A 27,392-nucleotide genomic window follows, 5' to 3' on the forward strand; every position below is an offset into this window, starting at 1 on the left:
CCTTCTTCTTCTTCTTCTTCTTCTTCTTCTTCGTTCATGGGCTGAAACTCCCACGTTTACTCAATTTTTTGCACGAGTGTGTTTTTTACGTGTATGACCGTTTTTACCCCGCCATTCAGGCAGCCATACGCCACTTTCGGGGAAGAACAGTGCTTACAATTTTAATACAATCTAGATAGAAACTACATTTAAAGGGGTACTATTGACCAACAAAAGTCTCTCTGACTCGCCAAAGAGCTAAACAGTTCGGGTAAGAGATTTTAATTATGTCGCCACACACTGGGAATACCTTTACAGTAATTGTTAAAAAAAGCTCATGTATTCAAACTGCTGTGATTGGGTCATGGCTTGAACGCTCAATTACTTCAAATCTAAACTGAATATTGTGTTGGATAGTCTCATGCGACGTTATATATTCTACAATGGACGGTGGCTTTGTTTACGCTCTGTACTGTGTTTAACCCCGTACAGCATGGAAATAATAATGCGCTCATTAGATAAGAGATTTGAATTGAATTAAACGATTTATGTCTAACTCTTACAAGCTATCATTTACTTTTAGCCATGACTGTTGAAGACCAGGGGGGGAAACTCAGATAAAGCTCTTTACAAGACATTGAAACAAATGGGTTACTTCCCTTACGCTATCATATTTTTTTCTAGAATTAAACTATCCTTGGCGGATTATGACTTTATTCAGTTATTCTGCAGAAAAGACAAATGCTGGAGAAAAACCGTTCTTTTCTGCAGCATTTCTGCATAATGTCATCTTTCGCCGAAGCAGCGTTTTTTCTGCAGCAAAACATTTTACTGCAGTAAAATTGAAATCAAGAATGCTGCAGTAAAACGGTGCTGTTGTTTTACTGCAGAAAACCTGTTTACATTTTTTCTGCAGCATTTTGTACTGGCTCTTGGCGGATTATGACATTATTCAGTTATTCTGGAGAAAAACCGAAATGCTGGAGAAAAACTGTCTTTTCTGCAGCATTTCTGCATAATGTCATCTTTCGCCGAAGCAACGTTTTTTCTGCAGTAAAACAGTTTTTCTGAAGTATAATGTTTACTTGGTTTTCTGCAGCATTATTGCGATTAACTTTTTCTTCAGAATAGTCTGTGACAGTTTTTCTGGAGAAAAAAGAACGACCTTGTAAAGTAGCGTTTGTATTCGTCGCCCCCTGGGATAGTATAATAGTTTGTTCTGCAGTGTACCAATCAGAAGGCGTGTAGCAAAAGGGCATTATATTCAACTTCACAATGGCGGCCGAACGTGAACAATTTCTGTGTGAAACTTTGAACTTCCGGCAGAAAGGAAGTCAGACAGACAAAATACACTTTGTGTCACGCACAACTATTGGTAATTCTCGATGAGTCCATATCTTGACAGAGGGGGGCTCGCGTGCTCCAACATTATAATGAGCCAGTACAAAATGCTGCAGAAAAAGTCACGTAAACAGGTTTTCTGCAGTAAAACAACAGCACCGTTTTACTGCAGCATTCTTGATTTCAATTTTAGTACTGCAGTAAAATGTTTTGCTCCAGAAAAACCCGTTGCTTCGGCGAAAGATGACATTATGCAGAAATGCTGCAGAAAAGACAGTTTTTCTCCAGCATTTCTGTTTTTCTGCAGAATAACTGAATAATGCCAAAATGCTGAAGCAAAAGTGTAAACAGTTTTTCTCCAGAAAAACAACATCACTATTTTACTGCAGCTTTCTTGATTTCAATTTTACTGCAGAAAAAAACGCTGCTCTCGCGAAAGATGACATATTTATGCAGAAATGCTGCAGGAAACAAACAGTTTTTCTCCAGGATTTCTGTTTTTCTGCAGAATAACTAAATAAAGTCATAATCCACTTAGGATAATAATCCGCTGAGGATACTTTACAGCTTTTCTGATTTTGTGGGATTTCCCGAGACATGCATAAAGACATGAAACGAAAGTAGGGTTTGGGTCTGTTTTCACTTTCGTTTAACTGTTGTCGTCGATCGAGTTATCCTTTCGAGTCTGTTGCAGTTGGGAAAAGACGAAAGATATACAGTTACACTACATTTATCCAGTGTTGGATTGATATACAAGTATGTCCGGGTTCGCAAAAGTTCAGATTAGTTTTAACCGCATTGGATTTCTGTGCCTCGCAGAATAGAACCGAAAGTACGATTTCGGCGTACTACGAAAATGGTGGTGTCGCTTATTCGATCAGTGTTGCTGTAGGGTGAATTTTCAGGTTCTTTGAGACCAACCAAAGACTTGGTAAGTTTACAAACTCGCTTCTTATCATATTACACCAGTATTTCGCACTGCGGCCAATCTGACCAAACCTATTTGAGACAATGTATATAGTACAACATGTGACGTTTAAAAGTCCATGTCACAAATGACATTACCAGGATATGTACTATCATACTATGTGTGTCATTATGGTTCATCTGTTTTCTTGCTGATATTCTTAAGACTTGTTTAACATTGGTTATCAAATGAAATGGAAGAGCACGCGAAGAGCTAGTAACCTGACATGTATTTTAGGGTGCGTATCGCTATCACTACGTGTTATTTATACTACATGTCATTTGAACTGCGTCTCAACTGTGCTACGTGTCGCTATCACTACATAGATTATTGCTGCTTGTCATCTGTCCACGAGTTGCTGTGAAACGTTCTTTATCACTACGTGTCGACAGCACTACATCTTTTATCACTACGTCTCATTATCACCATTTGTCAATACCAATATTTGTTTCATGACGGCTCTTTGTCTCTATCTGTCAGTAAATCTCTCTGTCTCCCTCCCCCCCCCCCCCCCCCCCCCCTCTCTCTCTCTCTCTTTCATTCCTCTGTGTGTGTGTGTGTGTGTGTGTGTGTGTGTCTGTGTGTCTGTCTGTCTGTCTGTCTGTTCAACTATATCTTCCGCATGAAGGATAGTACATGAAAGAAGATATATCACCACCTCTCCCTATTTCAGTGCTGTTCCAGGGCTCTTGCTGAGAGGATACAACAATGGCAGGTGAGCAGCGCAAGCCTTTCAGGATATCTGATGACAAAAAAGAAGGCGCAGACGACAAGGCTGAAAAGTTACGCCTCGCTGCACTTCGGAGGCAGATCCAGATGGAAGAGCTGTATGCCAGAAAGCACCTCCAGGAGGATTTACGTAAGCAGTACGTGAAAGAGGAGGAGGAAAGGCTGAAACAGAGGTTGGAAGAACTTCGGCAGCAGCGCCATGACACTTTAAAGAAGACTGACACTCACAATTGCTCTTCTAATGATCCTCCAAATGATCTGGGTAATGAGAAACTGTTTCACTCTCCAGGTATGGCGCATGTTATAATTAGCTGATTCAAATTCGACTATTATTGCTTGGAGTAAGGGATTGGTACAGTGGAACCCCCTTTTAAGACCTAAAAAAAATCGGAGAAAATTAGGTCTTAAAAGGTGGGAGTCTGAAAATGGGGGTCAATTTACAGAGGTTGTGAACAGCAAATCTGAAAAATCAAGGTCTTAAAAAGGGGGAAGTCTTAAATTGGGGGTCTTGAACAGTGGGTTCCAATGTACGTATTTACCTTGTTCGTGTGCTGATTCAAATCAAATTGCTGCTTAGACGATGCAGGGCGGGACCAAATGAGTTGTAAGGGGGGGGTTCCTCCTTTTTTGGGGGGGAAAATCAGCGAAGTGGCGAAGCCACAACTAGGGGGGTCCGGGGGCATGCTTCCCCGGAAAAATTTTCAAAAACGGTTAAAATCTGTGCAATCTGGTGCATTCTGGGCCTTGTTTACAGGGTTAAGAGCAGCATTGTGGGGGGGGGGGGGGGGGGTACCTTTTTCTCATCGGATTTCACATTGAATAAAATTTGTTAGAGACACACACAAAATTTATTTTAAAAAAAAACAACACTCAAAGCAAGGTACATGCTTTTTCCAGGGGTGGGGTTCCGGAACCCCTGGAACCCCCCCCTGGGTCCGGCCCTGCCATGGGAGAGTTATTTGCTTTGTCATGCACTGATTCAAATGACTGATTAGAAGATGGGAGAGGTATTCCCTCTATTATGATTATACTGAAGAGGAAGAAAACTGATTATGAAATAAAAAGAAGCACTTTTAATAATCATGGTTTTGTCAGAGTTGTAAAAAGCACTGCACAACTGAACTCTGTGCTCTATACATTTACTTTGTTTTGGTAACATTTATTAACAAGTGGTTTGTTTGTATGTTCTAATTGTTTGTTTGTTGGTTGTTGGTGTTTTTGTGTGTGACAGTGTGTTTTAATTAACTTTGCAAAATAGTAGTCTTCAAGTATTTTTTTTACCAGATAGTTTTTGGTGTTATTTTCTTCATATGTTGTGACTGCATTGAATGTTTAGGTTTTGAATGAAAAACACTAAGTTATTCATGATTTGGGAGACTTTCAAAGCAAAGAGAAGAGTACAAGCTTACATATTTGCAGTTCTTTGGCGTTTAGCTTATTGTGAATGTAACTCCTGGTCCATTAGGGCATTTGTGCATTTTAGATTTGTAATTATAAATGTAGAAAAGCGTTTGGAGCTAATTATGAGTTTTGTACTATCAAAAGCTATCCATTCTCATTAGCATTATAATCATCATCAATATCATTATCATTATTATTATTATTACATTATTATTTTTAGACTTTTTGGTAATCATTTTATTGTTATGTATTTCCAGGAACAAGTGCTGTTCTTGTTTCCTGCTTAAACCCAGAGACAGCAGACGATTGCATAAAAGCGTTCTTCGAGAACAGAAAACAGAATTTTGGAGGTCCAGTCAAAATGATAAAGAGACTGAGCAATACATGTGCTCTTCTGCACTTCGAATTCAAGCAAGGTATGCGCTCATGACTCCTTGAAGTGAACTGCGGCAGTTTGTTTGTTTGTTTGTTTGTTCGTTCATGGGCTAAACCTCCCACGGCTTTTACATGTATGACCGTTTTTACCCCGCCGCTTTCGGGGGAAGCATGCTGGGTACTTTCGTGTTTCTATAACCCACCCAACTCTGACATGGATTACAGGATCTTTTCCGTGCGCACTTGGTCTTGTGCTTGCGTGTACACACGAAGGGGGATAAGTCACTAGCAGGTGTGCACATAAGTTGACCTGGGAGATCGGAACAAATCTCCACCCTTAACCCACCATGCGGCCGCGGCCGGGATTTGAACTCCCGACCTTCCGATTAGGAGGCCGATGTTTTATCCACTAGGCCACTGCGCCCATCAACTGTGGCAGTGAATTTGCTGTAGATAGCATTAAAGTGGAACCCCCCCCCCCCCCCCCCCTCCCTTATTTTTAGAGCCCCCCCCCCCCCCCCCAATTTAAGACTCCCTCCCTTTTAAAGCCCTGTTTTCTCAGACTTTCTGTTCATAACCTCTGTAAAGGTACCTCCATTTTAAGGCTCCTTTCTTTTTAAGACCTGATTTTCTCCGGTTTTTTTAAGGTCTTAAAAGGGGGTTTCACTGTACTATACAAAAATTATAAGTCACTGCAGCTGCCTCGCCTAATCAATCAAACGGACACACACAAAAAAGGGAAAACAATACGATCGCACTTTTTTACACCCCCGGTATAGGGGTGTGTATTGGTTTCGGTCGATGTGTTTGTTTGTTTGTTTGTTTGTTTGTTTGTGTGTTTGTGTTCGCATATAGATCTCAAGAATGAACGGACCGATCGTCACCAAACTTGGTGAACAGGTTCTATACATTCCTGAGACGGTCCTTACAAAAATTGGGACCAGTCAAACACACGGTTAGGGAGTTATTGGTGGATTAAAATTATACAAGGACTTATAGAGGGACATCTTAATGGTCAAAGGGAAATAACCATTCTCACTCAGTCACTGCCACCAACTGAGAAGGTTATTTCCCTTTGACGGGGGTGTTTTTCTTACCTCGGAGGAATTTCTTGTTTTTACTGTTTCTTTGTTGTTTATGTTGTTGGTTCTAATTCTGAAATGATACTCAGAACGTATACGTACATGTACGTCTACACACCTAGCTGAAGGGCCCAGATACCACAACTAGCAAATCTGCTCAGTTGTTTTACACAGATACAGTGGAACCCCCCTTTTAAGACCTCCAATAATCTGACAAAATCGGTCTTAAAAAGGAGGGAGTTTAAAATGGGGGTCATTTTACAGGTGAAGAACAGAATGTCTGAGAAAACTAGGTCTTAAAAAGGTGGGCGTATTAAATTGGGGGTCTTAAAAGGGGGGTTCCACTGTCCCACATAAAAGCTCATTTCGAAGGGCAAGGTTTGACTTTTGTGTCGCAGTATGAGTTTTTATCATAAAATGCTTGAATTGTTCACAATACCATTCATAAATCTGACGAATGAGGGACTGCCTGCTACCCCCATGGACATTTCCAAAGAACGTATATATGTATCCGAAGTGGTGACACCAATGTTAACCACAGTGCAACATCCCTCTACAGACACCGGCACGGTAGGCCTGGTGGTAAGGCGTCCGCCCCGTGATCGGGAGGTCGTGGGTTCGGGCCGGGTCATACCTAAGACTTTAAAATTGGCAATCTAGTGGCTGCTCCGCCTGGCGTCTGGCATTATGGGGTTAGTGCTAGGACTGGTTGGTCCGGTGTCAGAATAATGTGACTGGGTGGGACATGAAGCCTGTGCTGCGACTTCTGTCTTGTGTGTGGCGCACGTTATATGTCAAAGCAGCACCGCCCTGATATGGCCCTTCGTGATCGGCTGGGCGTTAAGCAAACAAACAAACAAATACCTTTACAGACCTCCAAAAATTTTGGAAAATTCGGTCATTAAATGGAGGGAGTCTTAAAACGGAGGTACATTTACACAGGATATGAACGGATAATCTGAAAACCCCAGGTCTTAAAAAGAAGGAAGTCTTAAATCGGACGGTCCTAAAAAGGGGGTTCCAATCCAAGCCCCACAGTGGTGACACCAATGTTTACTATACAATGTACCTATAGTCAGGAACTACGGCAAGCAATTTTCTTTTCTTTTTTCAAAATTATCAACAAACAGTAAAAACTGCGCATCTTTCTGTCTGTCACTCTATCCAGTAAGTTTCCTTTAACCTGAAAGCCAAAAGGCTATATCATGGGTGTGATAAATTGGCTGCAACAAACATGTCCAATGTGTCTTCAGATGCATAGCTTGGCTACAACAAACATGTCCAATGTGTGTTCAGATGCATAGCTTGGCTGCAACAAACATGTCTAATGTGTGTTCAGATGCATAGCTTGGCTGCAACAAACATGTCCAATGTGTCTTCAGATGCATAGCTTGGCTGCAACAAACATGTCCAATGTGTGTTCAGATGCATAGCTTGGCTGCAACAAACATGTCTAATGTGTCTTCAGATGCATAGCTTGGCTGCAACAAACATGTCTAATGTGTCTTCAGATGCATAGGTTGGCTGCAACAAACATGTCTAATGTGTCTTCAGATGCATAGCTTGGCTGCAACAAACATGTCCAATGTGTCTTCAGATGCATAGCTTGGCTGCCACAAACATGTCTAATGTGTGTTCAGATGCATAGCTTGGCTGCAACAAACATGTCTAATGTGTGTTCAGATGCATAGCTTGGCTGCAACAAACATGTCCAATGTGTCTTCAGATGCATAGCTTGGCTGCAACAAACATGTCTAATGTGTGTTCAGATGCATAGCTTGGCTGCAACAAACATGTCTAATGTGTCTTCAGATGCATAGCTTGGCTGCAACAAACATGTCTAATGTGTGTTCAGATGCATAGCTTGGCTGTAACAAACATGTCTAATGTGTCTTCAGATGCATAGCTTGGCTGCAACAAACATGTCTAATGTGTCTTCAGATGCATAGCTTGGCTGCAACAAACATGTCCAATGTGTGTTCAGATGCATAGCTTGGCTGCAACAAACATGTCCAATGTGTGTTCAGATGCATAGCTTGGCTGCAACAAACATGTCTAATGTGTGTTCAGATGCATAGCTTGGCTGCAACAAACATGTCCAATGTGTCTTCAGATGCATAGCTTGGCTACAACAAACATGTCCAATGTGTGTTCAGATGCATAGCTTGGCTGCAACAAACATGTCTAATGTGTGTTCAGATGCCATGTGTGTGGTGTGGAAGAGACAGTACAAACTGGAAGGACACAATCTCAAGGTCACTCCACATAATGGTGGACAGCGTCAGCGTTCCCCCGAATCACTGGGAGAAGTGATGGAGGAAAGCACGACAACACTATCTGGTGCCACAAAATGTGGTGAGAAGTCTTGTTTTAAACTCTCTCTGTCTCTCTTTCTCCCGTGTAAACCTCTAAAAAGATAAAGTTCCATCATCATCATCTATCTCTCTCTTACACACACACACTCACACACATACACTTTCACACACACACACACACACACACAAACACACACACATATACACAATCTACTATATAATAAGTACGAGCAATTGTGATGCCTCTGAATATGTCACTTGGGTTTGATATGATGTGCCTAATATGATAACAACGTTTTATGCATGGGTGTTACTCTTCCGGCTTTTGCCGGATTTCCAGTTTTTGAAAAAATCTGAAGCCGGAAATTCCGGTTTTCCGGGTTTTCGGGAAAAAAAAAAGCTTCGTTTCGCTAAGTTGAAATAACGAGCAGCGGTTCCGATCCGACTTTTGACACCGGTTCGCGTGCTTTCTCGGTTCGCTCCCTTGGATTTGCCGCCATCTTGCTTATTATGATTTGGTTTCGTCGGTGTCCAGAAACTTTCTTTCAAACTTGAGCATTTTGGACCCCTGCCTTTCAGGTTTTTTGATTTTTCCCAGTAACACCCATGTTTATGTTAAATAGCCAACTTTTTTCACCAGTGACAGATGTTGTTGATTATCAAGCTTTGGAATCAAGCTATAGATTAATATCAATTATCATGATGTAACAGTGACATCCGCCCTGGTTCCCAAAATTGAAGACAAAATGAAAGTGAGTACAACCGTGAACAGTGGTTGAGAATCTGTCTAGACATCAGTAGGGCAATTCCTTAACTGTTCACCCACGAGACCAAAGCAACAACTGCAGCGTTTCAGAGTTGTTGTGTGATGCCTATGGGAAGCTGCTTCTGACAAAATGTTTTAAATACATTTTGATGTCAATTCCTAAGCTGCTAGATTCTGAAGTGCATTAAAATAATGGTATTTATGTACTTTCAGAACAAAGGCCATTTACCAAGATTTATGCTACCAGCACTACAACTACAGCAGTGGGGGTGAAAGGTGGCAAAAGCTTTGAGACAAGCTACGTTCAGTCCTCGGACATGACTCCCACCAGCGCAGCCACCATAGACAACTCTACTGTGGAAGCCTCCCCTTCTGCAGTTCAAACAGTGAAAACCTCCCCATCCACTTCAAGTTCTCTGTCAGCAGCCTCCATCATTTCTTCCTCCCCTTCCCCGCCAACTGGCTTATCCCAGCTCAACTCATCAAGCATTGAAACCAGTCTAGGAAGTTTCAAATTTGCAACTACAACCAGCACAGCCATTGAGAAGCCAGGACTTGGTACATCTTCCCTGGCCACATCAAGCATTGAAACCAGTCCAGGAGGTCTCACAATTGGATCTACAACCAGCACAGCCATTGAAAAGCCAGGACTTGGTACATCTTCCCTGGTCAAACCAAGCATTGAAACCAGTCCAGGAGGTTTCACAATTGGATCTACAACCAGCACAGCCATTGGAAAGCCAGGACTTGGTACAACATCCTTGGCCACATCAAGCATTGAAACCAGTCCAGGAGGTTTCACAATTGGATCTACAACCAGCACAGCCATTGAAAAGCCAGGACTTGGTACATCTTCCCTGGCCACATCAAGCATTGAAACCAGTCCAGGAGGTTTCACAATTGGAACTGCAGCGAACACCAGCACGGACCTATTAGGAAAGGCAGGAAAGGCTGACTCTTTCTTCGCTGAGTCAGTCAGAAAAAGTAGCCCCGGGGGTCTCATATTTGGAACTGCAGCAAGCACCACCATAGGAAAGCCAGGACTTGGTACATCTTCCCTGGCCACATCAAGCATTAAAACCATTCCAGAAGGTTTTAAATTTGGAACTACAACCAGCACAGCCATTGAAAAGCTAGGACTTGGTACATCTTCCCAGGTCAAATCAAGCATTGAAACCAGTCCAGGAGGTTTCACAATTGGAACTTCAACCAGCACAGCCATTGAAAAGCCAGGACTTGGTTCATCTTCCCTGGCCACATCAAGCATTAAAACCATTCCAGGAGGTTTCAAATTTGGAACTACAACCAGCACAGCCATTGGAAAGCCAGGACTTGGTACATCTTCCCTGGCCACATCAAGCATTAAAACCAGTCTAGAAGGTTTCAAATTTGGAACTACAACCAGCACAGCCATTGGAAAGCCAGGACTTGGTACAACATCCTTGGCCACATCAAGCATTAAAACCAGTCTAGAAGGTTTCAAATTTGGAACTACAACCAGCACAGCCATTGGAAAGACAGGACTTGGTACATCTTCCCTGGTCAAACCAAGCATTGAAACCAGTCCAGGAGGTTTCACAATTGGATCTACAACCAGCACAGCCACTGACACGCCAGAAAAGCCAGGACTTGGTACATCTTCCCTGGCCACATCAAGCATCAAAACCATTCCAGGAGGTTTCACAATTGGAACTCCAACCAGCACAGCCACTGACACGCCAGAAAAGCTAGGACTTGGTACATCTTCCCTGGTCAAACCAAGCATTAAAACCAGTCCAGGAGGTCTCACATTTGGATCTACAACCAGCACAGCCACTGACACGTCAGAAAAGCCAGGACTTGGTAAATCTTCCCTGGCCACATCAAGCATTGAAACCAGTCCAGGAGGTTTCACAATTGGAACTGCAGCGAACACCAGCACGGACCTATTAGGAAAGGCAGGACTGGCTGTCTCTTTCTTTGCTGAGTCAGTCAGAAAAAGTAGCCACGGGGGTTTCACATGGGGAACTGCAGCAAGCACGAGCACTGCTACGCCAGAAAGGCTGGGACTCAACCCATCCACCGTGGCTGAATCAAGAATTTCTGGTGGTTTTACATTTGGAACCGTAATGAATACCAGCACTGACACATCAGTAACTCCAGGATATTTTGCATCTGCTCTTGCGGAATTTAGAAGCAAAACCAGTCCAGGTGGTTTCAAGTTTGGACTGTCATCCACCACATCCACTGACACACCCACAACGCCTCGAATTGTTCCATCTACCCTGGACAATTCAACCAGTAAAAGTAGTCCTTGTGAATTTGCGTTTGCATCCACAGCCAATACAACCACTGGCACACCGTCTGACCAGTCTGGACGTTTTGTTTCTGCCCAGTGTGAATCAAGCAGCAAAAGCAAGACAGGTGGTTTCTCGTTTGGAACTGCAGAAAAGCCAGGACTTGCGACATCTACCAAATCAATCAGTAGAAGCATTCCGGGTGGTCTTGCGTTTGCAACTACAGCCAGCATAAACACTGCCCCATCTGAAAAGCCTGGGCTTCTTGCATCTGCCCTGGCCGCATCACTGGGTAAGAGCAGTCCAGGTGGTGTCATGCTTGAAACGACGGCCAACACTGACACAGACAGATCCAGAAAGCCAGCAAGTGTTGCAGGGTCCTCAGATTCCAGCTGTAAAAACAGTCAGGGTGCGTGTTTTACAGTAGCAACTACATGTGCATCCAGCACAAACACTGATATGTTAGAAAAGCCTGGGCTTCTTGCATCTTCCCTGGCCACATCAAGCATTGAAACCATTCCAGGAGGTTTCACATTTGGAACTACAACCAGCACAGCCACTGACACGCCAGAAAAGCCAGGACTTGTTGCATCCACCCTTGCTGAATCAATCAGAAAAGGTACTCCAGTAGGTCTCACACTGGGAACTAGGACCAGCACAATCGCTGACACACAAGGCAAGCCAGGACTTGTTGCAGCTACCCTGTCTGAAACAAGCACTAAAACCGGTTCAGGTGGTTTCACATTTGCAACTGTTATCAACACCAGTACTGACAAACATTCTAACAAGCCAGTACTTTTTGCATCTGACCCGTCCGAATCATACAGTAGAAGCAGTCCAGGAGGTTTCACATTTGGAACTCCACTCAACGCCAACACTGACATATCAGGAAATCTGAGACTTGCATCTGCTCTGAACCAATCAAGCGGTAAAAGCGAAGCAGGTGTTTTCTCACTTGCAAATGTAACCAATAACAGCACTGACACTTCAGAAAAGCAAGGACTTGCTGCGTCTATACTAGCCAAATCAAGCACAAAAAGCAGGACAGGTGGGTTCTCATTTGGAACAGAATCCCAAACAAGCACTGATGCATCAGAAAAGCCAGAAAATGTTGCGTCCATCTTGACCGAGTCAAGTAGTAAACCCAGTCAAGGTAGTTTCGCGTTTGGAACTACAGCTAAAACCAGCACAGAAATGCCAGAAAAGCTAGGACTCGCTGTATCAATCCTGGCCGAATCAAGCATAAAAAGTAGTCCAGATTGCCTTACATTTGGAACCACAACCAGCACAGGCACTGACACGTCAGACAGGCAAGAACTGGGTGCATCTTCCCTTGCCAATCCAAGGAGTGAAAGCGGTCCTGGTAATCACACATTTCTAACTGCAGCCAACACAAGCGCTGTCACACCAGCAAAAACGGGACTTGCTTCGTCCTTAATCGCTGAATCAGTCAGAAAAAGTGGTCTCATATTTGGAACTGTAAAGAACACCACCTCTGAAACATCAGAAAACCCAGGACTTGTTACGTCCACCCTTGCTGAATCAGGAAAAGGTACTGGAATCGGTCTCACTCTTGGAACTACAACCAGCACAAGCAGTAAAACCCCAGGTAAGCCTGGACTGGGTGCGCCTACCCTGGCTGAATCAAGTGGTGAAAGCATGTCGGGTTGCACATTTGGAACTGTAACCAATACCAGCACTGACACTTCAGAACAAACAGGGCTTGTTGCGTCTACCGTGCCCAAATCAAGCACTCAAAGTATTTCAGATGGTTTCATATGTGTAACTGCAGCCAACACAAGTACCGACATACCGTCTGAAAAGCCTGGACTTGTTGTCAGTACTCTGTCTGAATCAAGCAATAAGAGCAATCCAGGTCGTGTCGTGTTTGTAACTACATCAAACACAAGCACTGACACATCGTCCGAAAAGCCTGGACTTATTGCATCCATTGAGGACGAATCAAGCAGCAAACACAGTCCGGATGTTTTCACATTTGCAGTTGAATCCCAGCCGAACACTGAAATGGGGACATCGTCCAAGGAAGGCCCTACCTCTGAAGATGACAGTGAGGGCTTAATTTTGGGAGCATCAACCAAGACCAAGGCTGACAGACCTGCTAAGCAAGAATCTCTTCCACCACGTGCAGAAGAAGCTAGCTGTAAAATCACCCCCGGGGATTGCATATCAGGGGCTACTGACAGGATCAACATCGACTACCATTCCAGGCCACAAACGTCTGTATCTCCAGTGCTAAAAACAGGTTCTGAAAACAGCCTTAGCACCACAGGCTCTCAGCTTAACAGAGTTGTCCTCCGTTCTCATACAAGTGGAACAGCCGCCCATCCATTCTCTGTGGCCCAAAAGCAGAACTCCGAGTACATCGCTATCTTCAATCTGTTCACAGATTTGTTCAACAAGAGGAAAGAGGCTCCAGGGGTGTTTTTATATGGTCAACAGATGCCTGCAGTGTCTTCAAGGCCTGCCCGTTTTAGGTTTCCTTGCAGGGTCCCAAGTACAAACGTGGTTGCAAGGACCCCATTTACGGAGTCTGGGAAGCCAGTTCCTCGATGGTTGGGGTCAGGTGAGTTGCTTTGTTAGCGGTGTGTGTGTGCATGTTTGGGTGTGTGCGTGCACGCAGGCGTGTCTGTGGTAAGCATGTGTCTGTCTGCTGGTGCGTATGTCTTTCAATAAATTACAATTAAATTAATTTATTTCAACTGCCCCCCACCCCACACAAAAAAATGACAAAAAGGGCTACCCCGTCAACTCTTCAGAAAGGTAAAAAAAATAAACTGATGTTTAAAGTTGGAATTGTACTAACTACATTATATATCAACAATATTTAGATAACCTATGCTGTTGCAGGCGGGACAGCAGAAGCACAAGTCGGGACAATCAGATGTGAAACAACAGCACGTCACTCTCCCAGACGGATATTGTCCGCTACTAGAAGACTTCACAGACAGGCACCTTCTGCCACCCCTGGCAATGATGCAAGTCAGGATCAGACAGTCATTCCCAAACCTAGCAGCGCTCAAGTTCAGTACCAGACAACTATTGCCAAGCAAGCTAAGCAACCGGCAGTTGCTAGCAATGAGGTAATGAGGCAGACAAGTGAGTCACATTTGCAGTACATCCTACCTGGAGATTCGCAGAGTAGCCAAGATCAGGCGTTTTTTGACCAAGAAGACTGCCACACAGCTCGTCCGTGCACGTGTTACACCTCGCATTGACTACTGCAATTCTCTCTTGGCTGGCATTTCAACTGATCAGCTATCTCGCATTCAGCGAGTTCAGAACAGTGCAGCTAAGGTAATTCTCAGAAAGAAGCGCAGGGATCATGCTACGCCACTGCTGAATCATCTCCACTGGCTTCCAGTGCAACAGAGAATACAGTACAAGCTGGGCACTCTCGCTTTCAACTACTTTCATGGCACCCTCCCTCCTTACTTGTCAACAAAACTGACAAAGTACTTTCCAACTAGGTCCCTGAGGTCCTCATCCCAGCAGCTCCTCACATTGCCATCGAACTAAACTAAAATCAGCTGGACAAAGATCATTCAGATATCAAGTCCCTACACTCACTCTAGAACTCACTTCCCCTAGCGAACTTCCAACAGAAAATGAAACTAAACTGATGGGCAAGCATGCCGCAGAATAATGTGACTGCATGGGTGAGACATGAAGCCTGTGCTGCGACTTCTGTCTTGTGTGTGGCGCACGTTATATGTCAGAGCAGCACCGCCCTGATATGGCCCTTCGTGGTCAGCTGGGTGTTAAGCAAACAAACAAACAAAAAATCTTTTTAAAAACAATGTTTCTAGATTATCTTGTATAACTATAAGTGGTCGTTGTCTATGATTTTTTTTTTTTTAATGCTTGTACGTTATTTCTTACGAGAAAACTTTTTATTTGTAAAATGTTAAATTTTAATGTCTAATGTAAAGCGCCATGAGACTGCCATTTGGCGGTGAACAGCGCTATAAAAGAATGTTTTATTATTACTATTATTAATGTTCTGTTTTATTCAGAGAACATAAGTATATGGAAGGACTCGGGTCATAGATGTATGTATGCAGTCTGGCAGTACAGACATCTACAGGAAACATGAAGCCTACTGTTGTGGCTTGGATGACTGCTCATACCATTCACCTTCGTCATACCCGATATGAATCAGAAACAAACAGTATCTACCGTTACACATATGGTAGACGAAAACTGACGATTTACTACATTTTTACCTGATTTTTACCTGAACAAAGTTTAATTTTTGGGACAAATCTTCAGCCAATACAGATTTATATGATTGTTCATGGTTTCATGTGCAAAAAAAGGGGAACTGCATATCAATGAAACAGACAAAGTAAATCCAACATGTACATTTATTGCTGTCGATCAATTGCAAACGTAATCTTCATTCTTTAAATATTTACAGGTACTGAAACCGATTGCCAGAGGACTGTTCTGGGAGGTCATAGGAGAGTTTGCACAAATCATCAATCAATCAATCAATCAATCAATGAGTCTTATATCGCGCATATTCCGTGGGTACAGTTCTAGGCGCTCTGCAGTGCCAGTGATGCCGTGTGAGGTGAAATTTTATACGGCCAGTAATTGCAGCCATTTCGGCGCATATTTACCTTTCACGGCCTATTATTCCAAGTCACACGGGTATAGGTAGACAATTATTAACTGTGCCTAAGCAATTTTGCCAGGAAAGACCCTTTTGTCAATCGTGGGATCTTTAACGTGCACACCCAATGTAGTGTACACGGGGGGAGGTTCGGACACCAAAGAGAGTCTGCACACAAAGTTGACTCTGTGAAATAAATTTCTGCCGAACCTGGGATCGAACTCACGCTGACAGCGGCCAACTGAATACAAATCCAGCACGCTACCAACTGAGCTAAATCATCCATCGCTTCTTGTCAGGAGACAGTGGCATCTGACACAGACACCAATGATGTTCCTGCTCCTGGATCAGTAGACAAGCAGAAAAAAGAACAGGAAAGTTCCATAGAGCTATGCAAGCTTCTGAAGCAGTTACAGCTTTCAAATAACACAAATATGACTCCGTGTGCAGATTCATAACGCCTGTTAGGGTCCAGTGTGTTTTAATGACCAGGAATCCACCATTTGTTGTAAATAGGGCTATTTTGAAAAGAAAGAAGGTGGGGTGTTAATATTTTCCCATGAATCATAAAACAAACCTGATTTTGAAAACTTTCGTATTCAAATGGGACCAAAAAATTCAACACTGGTAGCTGTAAACTTGAACCAAGAAGCACAGGAACCGCCTGTATAACACTTCTAGTCTTCTAGTAGAAAGCATGGCAGACAAAACTCTTTGTGCTGTTTTGAGAACTAATTGGTAATAGTGAAATCGACCACATAGACACCTCAACTTGATAACATCACAGCTAAGAAACAAGGGAGTATCAGATCATGAAATACACAATACACTTGACACCATCATGGCAGTAGGAATCCACCATAGCTTTCTTTGGCTTTAACCACCCTCTCTTTTCCAAATTACGATAAGCCATTTGAAAACGTGAAGAGGTTAAATGTGCTTTGTCATATAATTGTGTCCATCTTTCTGCCATTCCTTATCTCACACACACAAACAGAAAAAGAACCGAATCTTTTAAGCATGTTATTTTTTCAAACTGATATTCCCTTCCCCCCTTACAAAAAGTTATTTTCCGCAGGATGAATGCATCCATACAGGCCCTTGCGCATGTCGTGCACACGCACACACAGTCACACACAGTCACAGGCACTCATGCACACACACACACACACACACACACACACACACACACACACACACACACACACACACTAATAGTTATCATGTTGCTTCCAAAATCTTTTCTGGATTAGGATAAGGCAGGCCAAACTGCTGACAAAGCTTTCGTAAGGTCTTCTCATATTCCTTGTTGAGTTTAGCAGACTGCTGTAAGGCATACTTTAAGTCCTCCACTTCATCAAAGAACCCCTGAAATCAGACATACATATACACAACATCATCATGTTTCATTTTACAATGTATCACAAAAAGTGGAGAACAAAATCAACCGTATTTCAAATTGTCTTACACAGGGGAATAAAAGTAGAGACCGGCACGGTTGGCCTAGTGGTAAGGCGTCCGCCCCGTGATCGGGAGGTCGTGGGTTCGAACCCCGGCCGGGTCATACCTAAGACTTTAAAATTGGCAATCTAGTGGCTGCTCCGCCTGGCGTCTGGCATTATGGGGTTAGTGCTAGGACTGGTTGGTCCGGTGTCAGAATAATGTGACTGGGTGAGACATGAAGCCTGTGCTGCGACTTCTGTCTTGTGTGTGGCGCACGTTATATGTCAAAGCAGCACCGCCCTGATATGGCCCTTCGTGGTCGGCTGGGCGTTAAGCAAACAAACAAACAAACAAAAGTAGAGCACAAAGCAGAAACAACGAAGGAAATCAACTGTGTCCATAAATTCAGTACCTATAGGTATTTCAGTTCATCTGACAAAGGGGAAAAAGCATACAATAAAGGGCTTTAAAGATTACTTTAATCTGAAAGAACAATAAATGAAGCACCATAATTTGCAATGTTTTAGTCCCACTCCTTCCCTTCCCAACCGACTACCCTGCAACGCTCCCCATGCTCCAAAATGCATTAAAAAATACAAAAACCTAGACCAGAAATTCTGATGCAATTATGATAATAATATGTCCAATTTTGTCTGGGACAATTTACACTATGCATGGATAGACATGTGGTGTCAAAGCTGCACAGTTTTTTTCTAAGCAACCAATGCCGCTAAAACTTTAATCAATAAATCAATAGACTGATGTCTGAGAAGTGGCTGAACACTTATCGAACTGAATAAATTCTTGCCTACCCCCCATGACTGTGCAAAACTGTGATGAAGTCTACTCATACATGTAACAAAGAAAGAAGAAAAATATATATGCATGCGGTGCATACTGTGTAATAAGATGAAAAATGTTACGCTATAATGCTTTCTATGGACATACCATGTCTGTTTATTTATTTGATTCTGTCAGTACTGCACCTCATCCACATTTCTTGGACAAAATAATAAAGTTTCTGATGTCTTGAATCCCAAACGGAAAGACTGCTCACAGTCCAGAATCAACAATCAAGAAACTAGAAAGGTACATTTTGCCTCCTGCCATATTTGAAGAAACAACATCTGAAGCTAAGCTATCACCCATTCATTATCTTTTGTTGGTGGTGTATCTTGTTCATTCAATGTTATAGTCAATGTTTTGCCTTGTCTATAAATATACATTCCACAAGCTTACCTTTCTTGTATTTGAATCTTGATTTTGGAACATTAATAATAAAACATTCTTTTATAGCGCTGTTCACATTAGCAGTCAATCCGTTTTGGATTGACAACATAAGAGAACATTGTACTCTTGTCAGATGAATTTGGAATGGTATTACTTTATCCAAGCCTTTGAGAGACATAGAACTTCATACTCCTGTCAGATGAATGTGGAATGGAATTACTTTATCCACGCCTTTGAGATACATAGCACTATAACCCTTTACCACCTGAATCGCCCGATTCCGCCCGGAGGAAGTGCCTTATGCATTCCCTGAATCGCCCTATTCCGCCCGATACACACCTTGTCACGCACTTTCACTTTCGCGATCAAACGGATGTAGTACTTCGAAGTATAGGCGCGGTGACGTACTTCCGGTTTGCTTTGGTCGTTAGATCATGGACCTGTGCTTATAGCTCTAAGGTTAGATCAACAACATGCGATCAACCGATCTTGAACTGTGATTTTTCCAAATCGTCCAGGAATCAAATAAGGATAGCTTGACTTTGGGTCAGGTGGTAAAGGGTTATACTCTTGTCAGATGAATGTGGAATGGAATTACCTTATCCAAGCCTTTGAGAGACATAGAACTGTATACTCTTGTCAGATGAATGTGGAATGGAATTACCTTATCCAAGCCTTTTAGAGACATAAGAGAACTTTGTTGTCTTGTCCAAGGGATTAGGAATGGAATTACCTTATCCAAGCCTTTTAGAGACATAAGAGAACTTTGTTGTCTTGTCCAAGGGATTAGGAATGGAATTACCTTATCCAAGCCTTTTAGAGACATAAGAGAACTTTGTTGTCTTGTCCAAGGGATTAGGAATGGAATTACCTTATCCAAGCCTTTGAGCTCTGTCCTCAGTCTCTTGTTCTCCTTGTTCAGCGTGTTCCTCTCCTCCACCACCTCTCTCAGCACCGGGTCCTCTCCTGACGGGGGAACAGACAGTTCAATACATTAATACCGTCAGTTTATCACTTTCTTGTATGTTTATTGAGCTAGAGCGCCAAGTAATTTCTGAGCCATTTTACGTAAGATGAAGGTGAGTTGCACGAGCAAAAATGGCTTTTATTCTTTTGTTTTTGCTTTGTATTTTGGTGTGTGTGTGTGTGATAAAGTTCATGATTAGCAAATTGATGGTGTACTTGGATTTGCCTTGTACATGTATGTACAATCTTTTATTTGTGCATCGCTTATTTTGTATTGTATTTGTTCAGTTTTGGAATGCGATTTGAACAATAGTTAGATCTGCACCACAGAAAAATCTCATAATTATTGTTATCATTATTATTATTTACATCTACCGACTTAATGAAGTGAACAATGTTAAAAACAACATCTTAAAACTGAAGTCTAAAAACAGTGGGTCTTCAAACTTCAATATTCATATTGTTATCCTTTTGTTTTCGTTTTTTGTTTTTGTGTGAAAGAGGTTTACACATGTATTTTGTCAGTCATTGTAACACATGTATTCACCTACTTGTTTTATTTACTTGCATTCACACATCAATACTCTTCATTCCATGCGTTGCAACTTCACAGCAGCACTGTATTCTGTAGAATTGCTAGTAATTTGGTATTATATAAGGCCTGACCACTTTGAATGCAAATTCTTATCTCATTCTGTTTAATATTGATCTGTTGTTCTTCAGTTTGTCTTTAGTGTACGACAGTGGAACCCCCCTTTTAATACGGCAAAAATCTGAGAAAATCAGGTCTTAAAAAGGAGGGAGTCTTAAAATGGGGCTAAATTTACAGAGGCTATGAACAGAAAATCTGAGAAAAAAAACGAGTCTTAAAAGGGAGGGAGTCTTAAACTGGGGTGGTCTTAAAAAGGGGTTCCACTGTATAACCTGCACCTTTGATCAAAAGCCTGACTTAAAAGATAGATACATTGTACCTGTGTAATGTTTTTTTCTTACAAGAAATGTTTTTATGTCTCTTTCCCACATTTGGACATATATTTCCTTTTGCTGATGAGATTCCAATGCATTCCTAACAATTCTCAACAAGGGTCCTGCAAATGCATCTCGATCTCTACGCCAAGAACTTCCACGATATTTGTTCTTCTTCTGCGTTCATGGGCTGAAACCCGGTATACACTCAGTTTTTTTGCACGAGTGGGACTTTTTACATGTATGACCGTTTTTACCCTGCCATTGAGACAGCTAGCCGCTTTCTGGGGATGATATTTGTTTAAACCTCGATCTGTCCTACCCTCTAAACCATTATTTCATGTACATTATCTAATTTTAATTCTTCTGTACACAAATAATTACTCAAGTATCTTCCTCTATTTATTTCTTACAGCAAACTTAAAAAGTTGTTTATATTGTTGGTGCTATGAGAACAATTATGGCGACTAACTACCTACTCCCTGTATAAGGACTCATTGTGTTACAAGCGCCTACTGCAGTTTTGAGTGTGAGATAATGTGATCTTGCTAAAAATAACTTTGTCTACCCTTCTCATCAACGACTGTTAACTGAAAATAGGGCATCAATATTATCATGTGGGTTATGAAAAAGCATTCCATGTCATGAGCAATTTGATCATTACTGTGTTACAATTAGTTATTCAAAAATTGCTGGGCATGACTGCTTCAATAAACATGAGCTTGACAAAGATTTTGACTGTGTTATGTTGTCTTCCATTGATGCATCGCTTGCACATGTGTATGTATCAACTTGTACTATTTCATAACTCACATGTGTATGTATCAGCTTCTACTATTTCGTAACTCACATGTGTATGTATCAGCTTGTACTATTTCATAACTCACATGTGTATGTATCAGCTTGTAATATTTCATAACTCACATGTGTATGTATCAACTTGTACTATTTCATAACTCACATGTGTATGTATCAACTTGTAATATTTCATAACTCACATGTGTATGTATCAACTTGTACTATTTCATAACTCACATGTGTATGTATCAACTTGTAATATTTCATAACTCACATGTGTATGTATCAGCTTGTAATATTTCATAACTCACATGTGTATGTATCAGCTTGTAATATTTCATAACTCACATGTGTATGTATCAACTTGTAATATTTCATAACTCACATGTGTATGTATCAGCTTGTAATATTTCATAACTCACATGTGTATGTATCAGCTTGTAATATTTCATAACTCACATGTGTATGTATCAGCTTGTACTATTTCATAACTCACATGTGTATGTATCAGCTTCTACTATTTCATAACTCACATGTGTATGTATTAGCTTGTACTATTTCATAACTCACATATGTATGTATCAGCTTGTAATATTTCATAACTCACAGTGGACAGACTCATATGACTTATGCCTGTGTGTCTCCATGATCAATGGCATACCTGATGTCCATGCAGACGCTTTCTGTTTGCCAGACTGTTTGGATCCCTTCAGGGCCCAGAGCTGCCTTTCAAGTTCAACTCTTTTCTCCCGTTCCTCGTTCAACTGTTTCTCTATTGTTGACAGCTTGACCTAGAAGCAAACAAGTGAAGATTTCTTCAAGGGGAAAAAGAAAAGTGAGAAAAAAAGTAACAAGGAAGCAAGCTTAATCAGTTAGGATCCAAAAGAGGAACAACTGACTGTAAACATGCAATGTATTCGTTCTTCATTTCCATCCACTGTCTTATGGGAGTCAGCTTGATATAGTGTGAGGTAATAAGTGCTACATGTACCTTGAAAAATGTTGGGCCATTACACTGATTAACAGATTACCTCACACCAACCCAGATTAAAAACAATGCATAGCAAGGCAAAATCAATGCACACATTCTATTACACATTTCTTTCCTGTAAACTATTTTAGGCTGATAAAGTTCTTTTAGCTGAAGCTTTACGAAACATTATTTCAGAAAAAAGCTCTCAAAATGTGAATGATGCCTTTTGATAGAGAGAAATGTAAGCTTTAAACCCTCACGGCAAAGCCATTAGGGGCATGTCAGACGGGAAAACCCGGCTCTGTATCAAACAATTTTTTTTTAAATAAAATAAAAAATGCAGCGGGGGTGGGGGGGGTTGTAGACAGCTGGCTGCTATAGGAGACCTGAAATGGGCTAGGGGCCGGGTTGGGTGGTCTTGGGTCAGTATAGTTGCTGTAATGGTTACTGTAGGGGCTGTTGGCCGATCGGACACCGGGGCTTCATATTTTTGCATGCATGTATTCGTGTTTCCAAGGCCTGAGACTTACGCTGGGACCCTGGGATCTTTTTCGTGCGCATGCGTGCACACGGGGGTGTTCGGACACCGAGGAGAGTCTGCACAAAGTTGACTCTGGGACACACATCCCATTTACTTTATGATAAATACCCATTTACTTTATCTGAGAAACATCAAAGTGTGAAGTATGGCATGGAATAATGCAAATGATTTTTCCAGAAAAATATACTGTGTACAAGACTACCAGTGGTAGCAACTCACCGTGAGTTCAGAAATGGTCTCAGCGTGGTTCACGTTCTGCTTCACCTCCTTCTCGTACCTCCGCAGCAACTGTGCATGCATGTTGATCATTCTGAAACACAACATTTGCTGGTCAACCACCCAACGCAACAACACAAACTTTAGCTGATGGGGTCTATGTCAACCAAAAGAGTGGGATTCCCTGTAGGTGGAGTTCCTGTATACAGGGAATCCCACAGGGTTGAGTTTTTCAATAAAACTTGCAAACCATACTCGAATTTCTAAGAAATATTAAAAAAAATAGAAAAACATCAAATTCTACTGATGTCGCTAAGCATCGCATGACTTTCAGTGATATCAATCAATCAATGAGGCTTATATCAGCGAAACGCTCCAGGGAATCCACCTACAGGAACTCCACCTACAGGGAATCCCACTCTTTTGGTCGACATAGACCCCATCAGCCAAACTTGACCTTGACAACATGTCAAATGTTGTACATGTAGCCTTGACCCTACACCCAGACTCTCCCATTTGAATAGCTATCTCTAACCAGTAAGAGGGGCGATTAAGGGGACACCAGCCTGCAAGCTAGCCTGAACAAATCCAACGACAACAACCACCCGGATGCTCTCCCTTTACCCATGAAAGGCCAGCTCTAGCTAGCCCTGTTTAAAAATCATAATTAAAACTCAGTGTTATCTGTGGTTTGTTTGCCCAGGTAGTTGAAACCGACACACCAAAATGTTCATCAACAAACAATGTCAACTATTATGGCATGGAATATCATCACAAGATTGTGAAGATATGCATGGCTAGGTTAAAAATAAAATGAGGAAATTTGATGAAACAGAACTATTCCTTTATCAGATCCTTAATTTCTGCCAGCCATAGGTTAGCCTGCAGGATAAATGCTTATTGTGTGAATGTCATGCAGACAGTAAGCTGAGGGCAGTGCCACCAAGATTGACAAAATCTATGACGGCTTACTAGTGCCAAAACCTGGGGTTACCCATTATCACGTGATAATTACTAATTAACGCTGTCAGTTACTGTTTTCACTCGTTAGTTACTCATTTTCACGGGATAATTAGTAATTTTCACGGGAAAATGACTAATTTTTAGTTTTGGCATTAGCAATCCGTCAGGAAGTGAGCCAAAACTAAAAATTAGTAATTAACAGGTGAAAGTTAGTAATTTTCCCGGTAAAATTAGTAATTAATACGTGAAAATGGTAATTATCAAGGGAAAATTAGTAATTTTCCCTTGATAATTACAATTATGAGGTTTTGGCACTAGTAAGCCCTATGACGGCTTACTAGTGCCAAAACCTGGGGTTACCCATTATCACGTGATAATTACTAATTAACGCTGTCAGTTACTGTTTTCGCCTGTTAGTTACTCATTTTCACGGGAAAATTACTAATTTTTAGTTTTGGCACTAGCAATCCGTCAGGAAGTGAGCCAAAACTAAAAATTAGTAATTAACAGGTGAAAGTTAGTAATTATTCCGGGAAAATTAGTAATTTTCCCGGGAAAATTAGTAATAAACACGTGAAAATGGTAATTATCAAGGGAATATTACTAATTTTCCCTTGATAATTACAATTATGAAGTTTTGGCACTAGTAAGCCGCCATAAAAATCTGCTATATTTTTCTTCCTAACCCGCTCCTCAAAGGGTGGAGACACACAACTCGTTGGTGTTTAAATGGGTATTAAAATTCAATCGTTCGTTGTTCAAATTGCTTCTGTCTGTAAGTGTGCCGCGTTATTATTAACTGTGAGATTTTCTCCCTTCCACGATCAGCGTACTTACTTGTTGGATTTGTCCAGATCAGCTTCGGAAGACCTGGGTTCAGGCTTGGTTGGAGCAAGTATCGTTCCATATGCACCTCTTGCTCCCCATGGACGCACCTCTGTCTGAACGCTGGAACTGGAACACAAAGATATGTCATGTTTACCTGTCAGACAACGAGCAAATACCAAAAATTATAAAGCAACCAACCTGAACAATGGCTGTCACTTCCAGAACTCGGATAGGAAATGAGGTCAGATGTTTCCAGCATTATCTATAATTCAAACTGAAATTCGTTAATATAAGCTTTATGCATGAGTTCGCATCTTGTATGTTACAATACTAAGAAAGTGAATAAAGTTTTCTTTAAACCAAAGATAAATTTCCTAAAAAGGTCAACTTTTTAATGAAAACCAAACAGTCACTGAAACTTGAAAGATTATTTCACACTCATGGTGACATACACTGCTCAACATAGTATTTCTAATCAAGTCAAAAGCCTCTCTTTGCTGTGATATTCTTTCACCACAGAGAATTCTTGGTCAGTATAAAGCGATATAGGACCAGAACTATAGAAGGTATCTCTAACCAGGAGAAGCTAGTCTATGTACTGTGAAAAGTCAGACCATGAGACAGGTATCGATCACCTTTGAAAGAAAAAGCGTCCACACATTAAGTTTAACCAACAAAAGAGCAACATAATAATAGGCCTAGCTAATTCTCTAACTAATGATAAGGCCAAAAAAAAAAATTGTCTGTTTCTGGTCACCCGACCGACCCTAAATTTCGGCGCCGACCCTAAACTTTTTTTTTCCAAACTCAAATTATTTTTTTTTGGGGGGGTGGTAAAGGACAGGGTGAGAAAATGAACAACAAAAACGTGTGAAAACGAAAGTCCGCTGACGATTTGTAAATGTGTTGAGTGTCTTGTCTCTATGTATAGTGAATCCAGTCTGTTTGCGCGATTTTTAAAGTTAGTTTTATTGGTCTACATTTGGGGTAAAAAAAAATAAATAAATAAAAAAATTAAAAAAATAAAAATCCCTACCTACCGACCCTATTTTTTTTAGCCATGTTACCAGAAACAGACAATTTTTTTTTTTTGGCCTAATACGAATAGACAACCCTAAATCTGTACAGTGGAACCCCATGCTTAATTCTGAAAAACATCAGGTTTTAAAAGAGCAATAGGAGTCTCATAAGGGAGGCACACTGTACATCAATAGACCCTATTGGTATTCCAAGCTCTCGTAAGCTCTCACAAACTTCAAAGCATAGCAATTAGCATGTGGTACGGCTATCTCGCGATAGCTGCTTAGGCCAATGTTCAAAATTCTCACGGATTTGGAAGCATAACAAAGAGCATGTCTCGCAAGAGCTGCTCAGATACCGAAAAGGTCTATTGACACTTACAGTTGTCATGAAGTGATTAACAGATAATCGGGAAAACACAGGGACCTAAATCGGGGGTTGTACTGTAGAAGAACTGACTCTCTGGTTGTGCAGTACGCCCTGAGCAAGGCGTCCACTTTGTTCTTCTGCACCAGCACCGACAGCTTCTCCTCCAGGTCTTGCTTGGCGTGCTTCAGCTGTCGCACTTTCTTCCTCAGTGCCGCGTTCTCCGCCGACAGCTGCAACAAACAGTATGATCTTGAAGACACAAGTAGTACATTCAGATGTGGAGCCTTCAGTAGCTCTTCATGAGGCAACCAGAACCTCCAGCAGGTTTTTGACCTGATTTCTTCACATAGGCCTATATTCCACGATCGTTATCGACACTAACACAGCTATAATCGCTCTATATCAAGTGAAAGTAAATTATCTGTGTGTGAAGGGTAAAACAACGCAATCGTTAGCTCTGTTCGGACAGTGGGGGTGTTTACGGAGATTTAAAACGAGCTTGTAACACATCTGATCTACACACACAAAATCGATGAAACTGACGGTTCTCCATTAAAAGTCCACTTTACCTTTGAACAGCAGTGTATTGGAATACTCATGGCGAACTTTGAGGGCACGCGTACGCCCTAAACATGTAAACTGTAACGAATATTTATTATAAACAGCAGCTTGCATGTTTTGAACAGCGCCTGTGCTGTGCTGCAGGCTGACGCTTGCTCCTCACAACTTGTCAGTCAGAGTAACTTCCCTTGAATGACCACTTTCGTTATGGTATTAAAATGCTGTGGTTTTTCAAGACACTTTGCAGCACCTTGGGGACATATTAAGTCAGTCTCAGCACGGTGTGCGGCTCTTGGCCGCGACGGTGTAGTCAGTCAGTGTAGTGTGTCACTCTGTGTCGCATTGAATCCAATCGTTAACACACACACAACCACACACACACGCACACACACACTGACACACACACACACACACACACACACACACCGACATACACACACACACACATACTGACAGACACACACACACATCGTGACGGCACACAAACACACACACACACACACCGACATACACATACTGACACACACACACAAACACACACACACACACACACACACTGACACACACACACACACACACACACACACACACACACACCGACATACACACATACTTGCACATACACAAGCATAAAAATGCAGATGCGTCGTA

General features: G+C 41.7%; 2 protein-coding genes across 3 annotated transcripts; one reads left to right on the forward strand and one right to left on the reverse strand.

The window, feature by feature from the left end:
- Positions 1 to 1,927: 1,927 nt before the first annotated feature.
- On the forward strand, positions 1,928 to 16,866 carry LOC138953517 (uncharacterized). Its single transcript, XM_070325717.1, has 6 exons — positions 1,928 to 2,251; positions 2,961 to 3,278; positions 4,675 to 4,833; positions 8,074 to 8,229; positions 9,169 to 13,815; positions 14,100 to 16,866. The coding sequence occupies exons 2-6, from the start codon at positions 2,996 to 2,998 to the stop codon at positions 14,465 to 14,467; spliced, it is 5,613 nt and encodes a 1,870-aa protein (XP_070181818.1). The 5' UTR covers positions 1,928 to 2,251; positions 2,961 to 2,995; the 3' UTR covers positions 14,468 to 16,866.
- An 8-nt stretch (positions 16,867 to 16,874) lies between these two features.
- LOC138960168 (centrosomal protein of 290 kDa-like) lies at positions 16,875 to 27,172 on the reverse strand. 2 transcript variants are annotated; one of them, XM_070331935.1, is made up of 7 exons: positions 26,750 to 27,172; positions 26,238 to 26,410; positions 24,801 to 24,917; positions 23,004 to 23,094; positions 21,932 to 22,061; positions 19,412 to 19,506; positions 16,875 to 17,235 (listed from the first exon to the last, which is right to left on the reverse strand). In XM_070331935.1, exons 1-7 carry the CDS (start codon positions 26,777 to 26,779, stop codon positions 17,089 to 17,091), a joined length of 783 nt encoding a protein of 260 aa, XP_070188036.1. In that variant the 5' UTR covers positions 26,780 to 27,172; the 3' UTR covers positions 16,875 to 17,088. The 2 variants fall into 2 exon arrangements, with proteins under 2 accessions (XP_070188036.1, XP_070188045.1); XM_070331944.1 differs by having other exon boundaries at positions 26,271 to 26,410; positions 26,750 to 27,154.
- Between the last annotated feature and the right edge of the window lie 220 nt (positions 27,173 to 27,392).

This window comes from Littorina saxatilis, linkage group LG1, assembly GCF_037325665.1.
Source record: "Littorina saxatilis isolate snail1 linkage group LG1, US_GU_Lsax_2.0, whole genome shotgun sequence".
Classification (NCBI taxonomy): Eukaryota; Metazoa; Mollusca; class Gastropoda; order Littorinimorpha; family Littorinidae; genus Littorina; species Littorina saxatilis.